At 35.8% G+C, this 12,435-nt stretch overlaps 8 protein-coding genes across 8 annotated transcripts; 3 read left to right on the top strand and 5 right to left on the bottom strand. All coding sequences in view use genetic code 12, as the record gives it.

Annotated features, from left to right (window-relative positions):
* Positions 1 to 248: 248 nt before the first annotated feature.
* PDX3 (pyridoxamine-phosphate oxidase) lies at positions 249 to 1,013 on the top strand (the record flags this gene model as incomplete). Its single annotated transcript, XM_067691243.1, has 1 exon — positions 249 to 1,013. One exon carries the CDS (start codon positions 249 to 251, stop codon positions 1,011 to 1,013), a length of 765 nt encoding a protein of 254 aa, XP_067549628.1.
* A 65-nt stretch (positions 1,014 to 1,078) lies between these two features.
* On the bottom strand, positions 1,079 to 1,699 carry I9W82_002392 (mitochondrial 54S ribosomal protein bL32m; the record flags this gene model as incomplete). Its single annotated transcript, XM_067691242.1, has 1 exon — positions 1,079 to 1,699. The coding sequence occupies one exon, from the start codon at positions 1,697 to 1,699 to the stop codon at positions 1,079 to 1,081; it is 621 nt and encodes a 206-aa protein (XP_067549627.1).
* A 647-nt stretch (positions 1,700 to 2,346) lies between these two features.
* CDC10 (septin) lies at positions 2,347 to 3,327 on the top strand (the record flags this gene model as incomplete). The annotated part of the gene is made up of 1 exon (XM_067691241.1): positions 2,347 to 3,327. The coding sequence occupies one exon, from the start codon at positions 2,347 to 2,349 to the stop codon at positions 3,325 to 3,327; it is 981 nt and encodes a 326-aa protein (XP_067549626.1).
* A 197-nt stretch (positions 3,328 to 3,524) lies between these two features.
* I9W82_002390 (cytochrome P450) lies at positions 3,525 to 4,991 on the bottom strand (the record flags this gene model as incomplete). The annotated part of the gene is made up of 1 exon (XM_067691240.1): positions 3,525 to 4,991. One exon carries the CDS (start codon positions 4,989 to 4,991, stop codon positions 3,525 to 3,527), a length of 1,467 nt encoding a protein of 488 aa, XP_067549625.1.
* Positions 4,992 to 5,783: 792 nt separating this feature from the next.
* ALK8 (Alk8p) lies at positions 5,784 to 7,346 on the bottom strand (the record flags this gene model as incomplete). The annotated part of the gene is made up of 1 exon (XM_067691238.1): positions 5,784 to 7,346. The coding sequence occupies one exon, from the start codon at positions 7,344 to 7,346 to the stop codon at positions 5,784 to 5,786; it is 1,563 nt and encodes a 520-aa protein (XP_067549624.1).
* A 1,912-nt stretch (positions 7,347 to 9,258) lies between these two features.
* On the bottom strand, positions 9,259 to 9,531 carry I9W82_002388 (uncharacterized protein; the record flags this gene model as incomplete). The annotated part of the gene is made up of 1 exon (XM_067691237.1): positions 9,259 to 9,531. The coding sequence occupies one exon, from the start codon at positions 9,529 to 9,531 to the stop codon at positions 9,259 to 9,261; it is 273 nt and encodes a 90-aa protein (XP_067549623.1).
* A 724-nt stretch (positions 9,532 to 10,255) lies between these two features.
* I9W82_002387 (multifunctional nuclease) lies at positions 10,256 to 11,398 on the top strand (the record flags this gene model as incomplete). The annotated part of the gene is made up of 1 exon (XM_067691236.1): positions 10,256 to 11,398. The coding sequence occupies one exon, from the start codon at positions 10,256 to 10,258 to the stop codon at positions 11,396 to 11,398; it is 1,143 nt and encodes a 380-aa protein (XP_067549622.1).
* Positions 11,399 to 11,468: 70 nt separating this feature from the next.
* PRE6 (proteasome core particle subunit alpha 4) lies at positions 11,469 to 12,315 on the bottom strand (the record flags this gene model as incomplete). Its single annotated transcript, XM_067691235.1, has 2 exons — positions 11,469 to 12,186; positions 12,281 to 12,315. The coding sequence occupies 2 exons, from the start codon at positions 12,313 to 12,315 to the stop codon at positions 11,469 to 11,471; spliced, it is 753 nt and encodes a 250-aa protein (XP_067549621.1).
* Between the last annotated feature and the right edge of the window lie 120 nt (positions 12,316 to 12,435).

The following is a 12,435-nucleotide window of genomic DNA, read 5'->3' as shown; positions in this document are numbered from 1 at the left end:
CCTAAAAAGAATTTTCTTTTTTCGTGTTACTTCAAGCTTAAGCGCCAAATAAAGAAATAAATTTGAAAGTGATTACTCAAAAGGAAGAAAAGTATGGTGACATTTTCCGCAAAAAAAAAAGAAATTACGCAACCAGAATCAGAACCAGAGTCAAAGCTCTTCATATATATATGTTTAAACAACTTGCAAATCATAAATCTTCTTTACCACTCAAGCCTATAACTAGATACACATTAAGAACATTTACCATGACCAAGCCAACTCCATCAAACGAAGCTACAACATCTTCTGAAGCCGCTACCCCAAATGACGAGGATCCAGTAACTCACACCCAACAACCAATAATATTTGCACCAAAGACATACCAATACACGAAAGGTCATTTAGATGTCAACGATGTATTACCAAACCCATTTGAGCAATTTCATAAATGGTTTAAAGAGGCTCAAGAACAGTTGCCCGCTAATTCCGATATTATTGTTGAATCAACCAATTTTTCAACAGCTAGATTACCTAGTGGCAGAGTCTCCAGTCGGATTGTTTTGCTTAAGGAATTGGATAAATTTGGATTCCTTGTGTACTCCAACTGGAACACTTCGAAAAAGGCCGAAGATTTCAATAGTAACAAGTATGCTGCATTAACATTTTTTTGGCCTCATGTACAACGCCAAGTTAGAGTGGAAGGAATTATGGAACATGTGACTAGAGAAACTAGTGAACGGTATTACCACACAAGACCAAGAGGTTCTAAAATTGGTGCTTGGGCCAGTCCACAAAGTCAAATTATTTCCCTGAGAGATGATTTGAGTCAATTGAATGACGAATATACGGAAAAGTTTAAAGATTTACCTGATGATGCTATCCCATGTCCTGAGTATTGGGGAGGTATTAGGATTGAACCATTGGAAGTGGAATTTTGGCAAGGTGGTGTTAGTAGATTACATGATAGAGTTACATTCAGAAGAGATGATATTGCCAATCACAATTGGGAAGTGGTTAGACTTGCCCCATGAGGGGGGAAAGAACCGACGTATTGAAGTTTAATATACATTTTAGATATATACATGTTGAAGCATCTCTACTTCTTTTTATGAACAATGTGATTCTTATCAAACAATAAAGCTTCTTCTCTTTGAGGTATCCATTCCTTCTTTTTCAATTCTCTTTCATATTCAGTTTCACGTTTACCAGGATATATCACTCTTTCATCAATAGGATCTAAATCCAGTTGAGGGTTTTTCTCAACATCTTTAATTATACCATCTTCACGTTTCAACTTCTTCAAAAACGATCTAATTTCAACAAAACAATTCATACACATAAAATGCGATCTTTTAACCGCGCCACATGCTGGACATCTAACGATATTATTCAAAGGTTGTATTTGTTTATTTCCTGGTGTGTACAACTTGACTCTTTTCCTTCGATACGACATCTTCTTTTTAGGTGCTGCTCGTAATATAGTTCCATTATCAATCATGAAAGGTGGTTCGCCATTGGGGTCTGATTCAAGTTGTTCTTGTAAATCGGATAAACGACTATCTTGATGCTGATGCTGATGCTGATGCTCGTGTTCATGAGGGCAAGTGGATGGACCAAGTAGACCTAGACGTATGGATATTTGAGGGATTTTGGGAAGTGCATTCCATATCAGTTGTTGATGAGATGCTATTGCACCAAATCTTAGAACAAGTGACATATTTGAAGAGGATATTTGAATCGATAGAGTAGCTTCTTTTGATGGAAAATTTTTAAATTTTTAAATTTTTTTTCCAATTTGAAAAGCAATTGGTAGCGGTGGGCTCTAGTTGCAAATTAAAGAACAGGGCTCTCCTTACAAGATAAGATTAGTCATAGTATCAATACTGCCAAGCAGATTCACTTTGAGAATTAGTTTCAGAGTGAAAGAGAATAGTAACGGACGTACCTTGGAGGGCCATTAAAGTGTTTACATCTGCGCCTCAATGTATAGTTGAATGAAAGTCCAATTCAATCCTTTATTATGCCTAGTTGCTTCTCGCAATGTAAAGCAATCTGGTCAATGTTTAGCTCATATATACTGACTTGTGTTGGCATGATATTTCCAAAGCTGATTAAGGAGTAGTAGATATTTACTGTCCTTTAGAAAAGGGTCTAATTCCTCAAAAAAGTAGTGTACTATTGATCAATAATTGATCTCTGAGGTGTTGAGCGCGTCAAAAATTTTCTGTAAACGTCAACAACAACAACAACAACTGGTCAGACTGACTGACAGCATTACATAAAACCAGAATCAACGTTCATCCTTTATTCTTAACCAGCTGGATCATTTACAATTACCGATAAACTCTCTGTCCTCCCTCAAATATGTCACTCACTGAAGATTCAAGACTTACTCATCCTCAAAAATATGTTGGTTTCGACACCATTACAGCTCAAATTGAGAACCGATTATTAAAAAGAGGGTTCCAATTCAACGTCATGGTAGTTGGTCGTTCCGGTTTAGGTAAAAGCACACTAGTCAATACATTGTTTGCCTCGAAATTAGTTCATTCCAATGGACGTAAAGTACCTATGGACCCTATTGAAAGAACCACTGAAATTACAGTTTCTCATCATACTTTACTTGAAAATAACGTTCGATTAAATATAAATGTTATTGATACCCCTGGGTTTGGCGATCAAATCAATAATGAAAAATGTTGGGATCCATTGGTTAAATATGTCAAAGAACAACATTCACAATATTTGAGAAAAGAATTGACGGCACAACGTGACAAGTTTTTACCTGATACTAGAGTCCATTGTATATTGTATTTCATTCAGCCAAATGGACAGAAATTGAAGACTTTGGATGTACAAGCATTGAAGAAATTATGCGACATTGCCAACGTTGTACCAGTCATTGCTAAATCTGATTCATTAACATTGGAAGAACGTGCCGAATTTAAAAAATTACTTCAACTGGAATTTCTCAAGTATGAATTCAACATTTATCCATATGATTCAGAAGAATTGTACGATGAAGAACGTCAATTGAATGAAGATATCAAATCGTTGATTCCATTTGCCATTGCTGGTTCCGAAAAGGAAATTAGCATCAATGGTGAAATTGTTAGAGGTAGACAAACTAAATGGGGTGCAATCAATATTGAAGATGTAAGTCAATGTGATTTTGTGTTTTTAAGAGATTTCTTGACGAGAACTCATTTACAAGATTTGATTGAAACGACAAACTTGACTCATTATGAAACTTTTAGATCTAAACAGTTGATTGCTTTGAAAGAAAATGCTAGTAATCCAAATAGGCAATCCCAACTGCAAACCACCCAACAAGGTGTTCATTAAGAAGACAGAGCCTAAGCTAATGGTGTGTGCTTTTGCTAGTAGAAGTTTTGAGAATTTCATTTTTTTATTAAATAGGCTTTTTTTAACTTGGATTCAGAGAGAGACACAGATTGTAGAGATAACAAGATGCAATTGCGAACGATCAACGTGGGATTAATATAAATAGCAAAATCAGTAACCTAAGTGAATCTCCTTTCCTAAGCAGCTTCATCCTTTTCCATTTTTACGTAAACCCCATCGTACATGCACATGGTTAAATGGGTCATCCTCTTTGGTGGATAAGTATAGCCATCCTGTAATTTTAATGTAGCAACAGTTTGGGCTAATCTTGCAACAACATAAGAAGCTTCAGTTAAAGCAAACTGCTGACCTAAACAAATACGAGGACCACCATTGAATGGCAAATAAGCCCAACCCAACTTCTTTGTCAGTTCTTCAAACCATCTTTCAGGTTTGAAAACAGCAGCATCTTTACCGTAATACACTGGATCCATTTGGGTTTCTGCAATGTTGTAAATGACAGTATTACCCTTGGGAATGAAAATGGAGGAAGTACCATCAACGCCACCACCGTGGGGCAAAGTTGTGTCTTTTGTAGCTACACGTGAGTTTCTTGGGACTGATGGATACATACGTAAAGTCTCATTTAATACCGCTTTCAAGTATTCACATTTCTTTAAATTTTCAAATGTGATATCTTGCAAGTTGCTAGTACCGAATTTATCCAATATTTCTTCACGTAATTTATTGTACATGTTTGGGTTTCTTGCCAATTCAAATATGGCAAATGATAATAACCCAGCAGTTGTATCTCTTCCCGCAACCAAGATATTCAAAGCTTGATCTCTCAACACTTTGGGATCTCTAGTCTGCTTCACCAACTCATACAAAAACACATACCCACTTTGCTTCTCAAGCTCCTCTGGCGTACAATTTAACACCTTGTTAATATAATAATCACTAAATTGATGGACAATTGCATTACACTTCCTAAACTCCTGATTATCACAAAGCCAGTATAGTTTCTGCAATAAGACTCTAGTTGACATGTACAATTGTGACTTGTTAAACGCATCAGCAAACTCCAACCTCCCTGCGAAATTCAATGCCTCGGTATCACATCCAATCGATTCATCTTGTAACGATGACACGCTAGATCCAAATAAAAACTCAGTGGCTGAATCAACAGTGAATTTAAAAAACAACTCTTGAATATCAAAAAATTTCCCCTCATTCTTTGCAATATGTTTCATCAATAGTTTAAAATGAGGTTCCAATGACTTAACATGTGCAATCTGTTCTCTAGCAAACTGAGGACGCAACATTGCTCTTGAATCTCTCCATCCTTCATGATCCAAAGTGAAGATCCCCTTCCCCAACAATGGCTTTAGGAAATTGACTCTGTCACCTAAACAAAAATCATGAAATTGCGTAGCCAATATCGCCTTAATATTCTCTGGATCTTTAGTGAATACAATTGGAGTGCCAAACATATAACTTTTAACTGTTGGTATTTCTGGGTGAGGTGCACGTTCATATATAGAGTGATAAAATTCAATTGATCTGCCTTGGGATTTTGCCACAATTGAGTTTTTACCTAAACCAAATCCGAAAAAGCCACCATTTACGGTGTTTGTGAATGGTTTGGCACCTAGTTTGCGCATTGCAACTCGGTTATGGATGCGGTGGATTAGCAAGTGGAGTAATATGATACATGGGATGGTCAAGTACCAGTATGAGATGAAAATACTAAACAATTCAATCATGATGCCACTCAGTAGTTGTTTGTGAATACAGTGTGTGTTTCTGCTATCACTGGGTGTTATTTAACCAATGAATGATCTTCTAATGGTCATATGAACAGATGAGTTATACCACCTCTAATGATCTATTTATAAGAAATATTCCTTTTCTCCTCGATTTGCTTCCCCACCACCCGCCCCCCTTGAACAATTTTTTGTGTAATATGATATAACCCATAGACACGCCCCACAAACTAAACTTAAAGTTACGAAGATCATACACCACTTGGCTGTGTTTTGTAATGACCTTTCTACCCTCTCAACTTGCTGTTTTGAGAGCACAGTTTTACTTGCCATTTTCATGCAACTCTTGTGACAATTCGCAACAGGATGACATTACATGTTCAAGTAAGTAGATGCTTATTCTCATCACCAGAGATCTTTACGATCTTTAGAGACAACATATAGATTAAGATGTGCTATCAATGTGATATTTAGAATTGTCCTTAGCTATGCAAGTTTTGCTCAGAATTGAGGAAAGTCCAGTACCAGCACGTGTATGCGTTGAATAAAGGGATATCATAAACTGGCCGGTTTAACATCTCACAATATGTTACACACATTGAGATCAAGTCCTTCTTTAAAAACCTCTTATGATCAAATCACTATATATATGAACGAAATAAATAACTAGCAATATAGCCACTGACCACCTTATGCATGTGTATCTTTTTCCATCTTTACGTAGACTCCATTAAGCATGGACATAGTCAAATGGCTCATTTTCTTAGGTGGATAAGTATAACCATCCTGCAATTCCAACTTGGCAACAGTTTGAGCTAATCTAGCAACAACATAAGAAGCTTCAGTTAAAGTAAACTGCTGACCTAAACAAATACGTGGACCACCATTGAATGGCAAATAAGCCCAACCCAACTTCTTTGTCAGTTCTTCAAACCATCTTTCAGGTCTAAACACATCAGAATCTTTCCCGTAGTACACTGGATCCATTTGTGTTGCAGCAATGTTATAAATAACTGTTCTTCCTTTGGGGACGAATACAGGGGAAGTACCATCAACACCACCTCCACGTGGTAAAGTAGTATTTCTAGTTGAAACTCTAAAGTTTCTTGGAACTGATGGATACATTCTCAATGCTTCATTCAAGATTGCTTTCAAGTATTCACATTTCTTTAAATTCTCAAATGTAATTTCTTCTAAATCGGATGTTCCAAACTTGTCCAAGATTTCTTCACGTAATTTGGCATAAATATCAGGGTTTCTGGCCAATTCAAATACGGTAAATGATAACAATCCAGCAGTTGTATCTCTACCTGCAACCAAGATATTCAAAGCTTGATCTCTCAACACTTTGGGATCTCTAGTCTGCTTCACCAACTCATACAAGAAAACATACCCACTTTGTTTTTCAATTTCTTCTGGTGTGCAACTCAACACTTTGTTGATATAATAATCACTAAATTGATGAACAACTGCATTGCATCTCTTAAATTCCTTTGGGTTATAAATCCAATACATCTTCTGTAACAAAGCCCTCGTTGATAAATACAATTGCGATTTATTAAAAGCTTCAGGGAATTCCAATCTTCCAGCGAAATTCAAATCAGTTGTATCACATCCAATAGATTCATCTTGCAATGAAGAAACACTAGACCCAAATAAAAACTCCGTTGCCGAATCAACAGTAAATCTGAAAAATAACTCTTGAATATCGAAAAATTGCCCCTTATTCTTTGCAATATGTCTCAATAAGAATTGGAAATGTGGTTCCAATGCCTTAACATGGGCAATTTGGTCTCTGGCAAACTGAGGACGCAACATAGCCCTAGAATCTTTCCAACCCTGATGATCTAAGGTGAATATACCATCACCTAAAAGTGGGTCAAAATGAGCATGTCTAATACCTAATGAAAAATCATTAAACTGGGTAGCCAATATAGCTTTAATATTTTCAGGATCCTTGGTGAAAACAATTGGAGTACCAAATACATATCCTTTAAAAGTGGGGACATTAGGATGTGGTAATAAATTATATTGTTGACGATAATGATCGATAGAAGTACCTGCTTTCTTGTGTTTTAATGCTTCAAAACCTTCACGCACACCGAACGTACCATCATTAACTGAGTTTGTGAATGGTTTAGCTTTCAACTTGCGCATCAAATACTGTTCATTGATGTAGCTGATGACATGGTAAAGTAGGAATATTGTTGGTATGGTGATATACCAATATGTAGCAATAGCTGAATCAATCATTGTAGAGAGCTTATCTTGTTGGGAAGTTATAAGGGTTTATTTTTTTGTTACTCTTTATATGGTGTTTAGATAATTGTAGTTTGACTGGTATTTTCTTCTGACTGGTATATTGGTATATATATACTGTTTATAGATTCTCCTCTTCCTTTGGTTATATTAATCATTCATATTCAATTGATTTAACTCATCTTACTTTAGAAACACAATTCGGTCAGTTACTCCACTTTTGTTTATACACACACTACTACTGTACTTAGTGTTATATATGTAACTACGTATAAGTTGTATTGAAGTCCGTTGCAATTTGCCCCACTTTATCTCCGACTGTTTTTCTCCATTGTTTTTCTCTCTTTTTGTCATGTGAATCAAACAAAGTAACAGTAGAACAATACTAATGACAGTAATATACTTATACAGCTGATAACAGTAGATTATATTTAACACCAACATAACAGGAAACTAAAAGCTTTTGTCAGTGAGGTGTTGCGTCAATATACATAATATGCTCAGTTGCTATCTCTCTCTCTCCTTTTTTGAAGAATTAGAAAAGTTGTTACCGATGTAAACAAAGTACATAGCCAGTAGTAAACCACATCTCTCTATACCGCAAACTTCTCTCCTTCTCTCAAGGTTTGTATCAGTTGGGTGGTGTTCTTCACTTGTAGGTTGCAAAATGATAAGTATTTTATAAACTCCGGATAAGTGGGTTTGTGTAATACGAGCTCTTATGTCCGAAGTATGGAGAGTGTGGGGTTTAACTAACTACGTACACTAAAAGCTCAAAAACATAGCCTTTATTTTTTATATACATTTATAGATTAGATGTCGTTACTTTATGTTGGGGCTGGGTTGAAATAGATGTTGGGTATCACCATTCGTAGCAAAATTATGATGATAAACAACAAGCCATTTTTTGGAAAACAATTTGGAGTCACTGTAGTATAGTGACCTTAAAACTACAGTAAGTCAAAGGCATACACAACCTGTTGCACTCTGACTCATAAAAGCCAATGTGAGAATTATCGATTACTCTCATTCGCTAATATCAACTTACGAAGAATTGAGTTGTTGTACGACAATTTGGTGGTCCCTAGCAGGAACTTTCTGTTGCTGGTTTTTGTAATGGTTTGTTGCTAAGTTGAGTATTGACAAACGTAAAGGCCGTAAAAGGTAAGAGAGCATTAGTTATCCCATATTATGAAATAATATATCCTAATGTTACGAATTTAAAGTTGTGGGGAATGGACTGGTCAGAGAAATATATATGACGATTTACCTTCGAAGTGTGGAGCCACACTATGTATAGTGTAGACTTAACCAAGTGTGAGTCGAATTAAAATTTTGTGGATTTTTTGGTTGCAAATGTTGCATTTAAGTTGCGAAAAACGTGGAACGAAAAATCTATATTGACTAGATATAATAAAAAATTATTAAGTTGAGAGTTAATAGATTAAAGTTTCTAATTGATGAAGTGGTCACGCTAAATTTAAATTTATTGATCGTTACCCCTATATTGATATATATAAATATGGTTATAGTTTCTCATAGTTTATGGTCTCTGAACTGGAAAACCTAAGCTACATATATAAGTAATCCTGACTGTCACTGTATTACAACCCTCCAGCAAATCCGAGCAACTTCTCACATCTTCAAATTTGAACCATTCAATTTAATCGTAAAAGCTAAGTCTTGAAAATGAATTAACTATGCAACAAAATAGATCGCAACCACGAGTGCAAATTCACTTACCTAAAATTGAACAGTTTTAGCAAGCGGTTCTTCATATCCAGCCACAACTTTAACTTCAACTTTAATCAACTTTGGGAACAAACTTCTTTTTAGTTGTTTTATCAAAGCCTCCAACTTTCTTCTTCCACTTTTCATTGACGCTCTTTTTCCAATTTCCATAAAGTTACTTCGAGATCTCAGATTCATTACTCAGCATAGTGGCCGTTGGATCAACAGATTCTGATCCTCCAAATTCACCAAAGTAATCGTTAAACGGGTTGTCCAACGAATAGTTTGGCAATTTTCCTTGAAATGCCGAACTAAACGAAGATCCTAAATTATCAGCTTCGTGATTATATTTCACCTTTTTGTCGGATGACGAGCTTAAGTATGGACTGTAAGCAGCATCGTCAGGAGTCTGAGCATTATAAGGAGCTTGAGTTCTATTGATAGTCATTGTTGATATGAATATAAATTGTTGTTTGTAATGATCATCAAACAGTCTCAATTCACGTTTATGGGAAAATCCACCCCCTTTATATGTTGCAAAATTTTCATGATCAAGACAATCTTACAATATACTTCTTCATTGATTGACAGAAAGAAATTAGTTGGGTGCACAACTTTAATTTCATATTTCAAACCATTTCATGCAACATTAGGGCTTCCCATTTCAAATTGTGACCGTCATTAGTGCCAGGATTACTTATATATGTAGCTTAGGTTTTCCAATTCAGAGACTATAAACCATGAGAAACTACCACCATATTTATATGTGTCTATATAGGGGTAATGATCAATAAATTTAGGTTTAACGTGACCACTTCATCAATTATAAACTTTAATTCCTAAACTCTTCATCATGACTACCAATCCTTTATAATATCCAGTCACATAACAGTAACCTTATCATTGTGATTCAAACTATAAGTTTTACCGTACATCATGCAGAACATCCTTTCCCATTAAAACAAACTTGCCAAAGAATATTAGTTTTATCATTTTCTAGAAGCAAACTGGTCTCATTCCAATCAAAAACCGCTCTTCATTATGGAGTGAACTTGGTAGCTTCTTCAAAGACGCGTCTTTAACAATTTTGATTTTTTTCCGTATTTTGTGTATTGATGATTCCTTACAACATAAACTCTTCTCTTTAGCAAAGTACTGCCACAACATACACCATGGGAGTCAAGGGTCTCAACCAACTAATCAAGGAACATTCACCTCATGCTTACAAAGAATTCCAATTGAAAAACCTATTTGGTCGGAAGGTTGCCATTGATGCTTCAATGTGTCTTTATCAATTCTTGATTGCCGTTCGTCAATCAGATGGTCAACAATTAACCAACGAAGATGGTGAAACTACATCCCACTTATCAGGATTATTCTATCGTACTATACGAATGGTGGAAAATAATATCAAGCCGGTATATGTCTTTGATGGAAAACCACCAGTGTTGAAAGGCGGAGAATTAGAAAAGAGATTATTACGAAGAGAAGAAGCCCAGAAACACATGGATCAAATTAAAGATGATGGTGCAGTAGCTGATGTAATGAAGTATGAAAAAAGATTAGTGAGAGTAAGTAGAGATCAAAATGATGAAGCTAAGAAATTATTGGAATTAATGGGGATTCCATTTGTTAATGCTCCCTGTGAAGCAGAAGCCCAATGTGCAGAATTAGCTCGTGGAGGTAAAGTATTTGCTGCAGCGTCTGAAGATATGGATACTTTATGTTATGAACCACCTTACTTGTTGCGTCATTTGACATTTGCTGAAGCTAGAAAAATGCCCATTGATCAAATCACATACAAGGAAGCAATGGAAGGTTTAAACATGCCAAAGGAACAATTTATTGATTTATGTATATTATTGGGGTGCGATTACTGTGAAACTATTAAAGGAGTAGGTCCAGTAACTGCTTACAAGTTGATTAAAGAACATGGCTCATTAGAGAACTTGGTAAAGTTTTTACAAGAAAATCCCGACAAGACCAAGTTTAAAGTACCTGAAAATTGGCCTTACAAAGAAGCTAGAGAATTGTTTTTACACCCAGAAGTGATTGAAGCTGATAAAGTAGAGTTGAAATGGAAAGAACCTGATATTGATGGATTAATTGAATATATGGTGAGACAAAAGGGTTTTAGTGAAGATCGTATTAAAAGTGGTGCTGAGAAATTGAAAAAGGGATTGAAAGGTGGTGTTCAAGGACGATTGGATGGATTTTTCACTGTTGTTTCTAAACCAAAGGATAATAAAGATGATGGTAAAAAGAGGAAAAGTAATGATAAAATGGGATCAAATAAGAAGGCCAAGAGGAGGTAAAAAAAAAGAGAGACAAATATCTGTATGTATGTTTCATTGTATAAAAATTACCACCACTAACTAAACACCGCTACTCTCTTGACTTTGGTTTCTTCTTTTCTGCTTCTGCTGCCTTTTCTGCTTCGATTTCATCAACATACTTTTTAATTTCATCTATAGTCAATTTCTCAATAACCCCACCTGGTTTCATTATTGAAAGCTCAATATTCTTTGCTCCAGTCTGTACGACTTCCAACAACGACTTGACAGTCAATTTAATAGTTTCTTCATCACTAGCATCATCCTTGTAATGTTTTTCCAAAAACTCCTTCACCGTCTTTGCCGATCTACCAATAGCATGAGCTTTCCAAGCATTGAAAACCCCACTAGGTTCAGTTTGATACAATTTAGGTACATCGTCATTAGTATCGAACCCAGCAATCAAAGTGGCAATTCCAAAAGGTCTAGTTCCTCCCGATTGAGTATACTTTTGTTGTACACCAGCAACGTACTTTGTCAAGTATTCAACACTAACGGCATCTTCTAAATTCAATCGGTGGGATTGAGCCTCTACTCTAGCTTTATCGATCAAGATTCTTGAATCGGCATTTAATCCAGCAAATGCTAGTAATATGTGGTGATCAATTTTGCATATTTTGGATGGAGTCGTTCTTGGATCTTGTAACTTCAATGTTGTTCTTCGTTCACAACCCAATACCACAATGTTTTTACCCTTGACTCCCACGGCACAAGTACCTCTTTTCACTGCTTCGGATGCGTATTCAACTTGGAAAACATGTCCATCTGGTCTAGAAAGGCAATGTTAGTATAAAAAGCGCACAATGCTTATTTGCACCAGTTTTTAGGCCCCTCGGTGTGATGCAATTGGCGAGTAATACATACGAAAATATAGATAAAGCACTATCGTATCCACTCATTGTTCAATATGTAGGTTAGTTTGTCCAGTGGTTTGAAAATGAACTGAAGTGGGCCTGTTTGGCGATAATTTTTTTTTCTATATTTTTGCCATTGAAAAAAAAAAAAGGTTGACAAGAGAT

The sequence above is a fragment of the Candida metapsilosis genome (genome assembly GCF_017655625.1).
Source record: "Candida metapsilosis strain BP57 chromosome Unknown scaffold2, whole genome shotgun sequence".
Classification (NCBI taxonomy): domain Eukaryota; kingdom Fungi; phylum Ascomycota; class Pichiomycetes; order Serinales; family Debaryomycetaceae; genus Lodderomyces; species Lodderomyces metapsilosis.
Note: the sequence above shows the minus strand (reverse complement) of the source record. Positions and strands in the feature narration are given on the sequence as shown.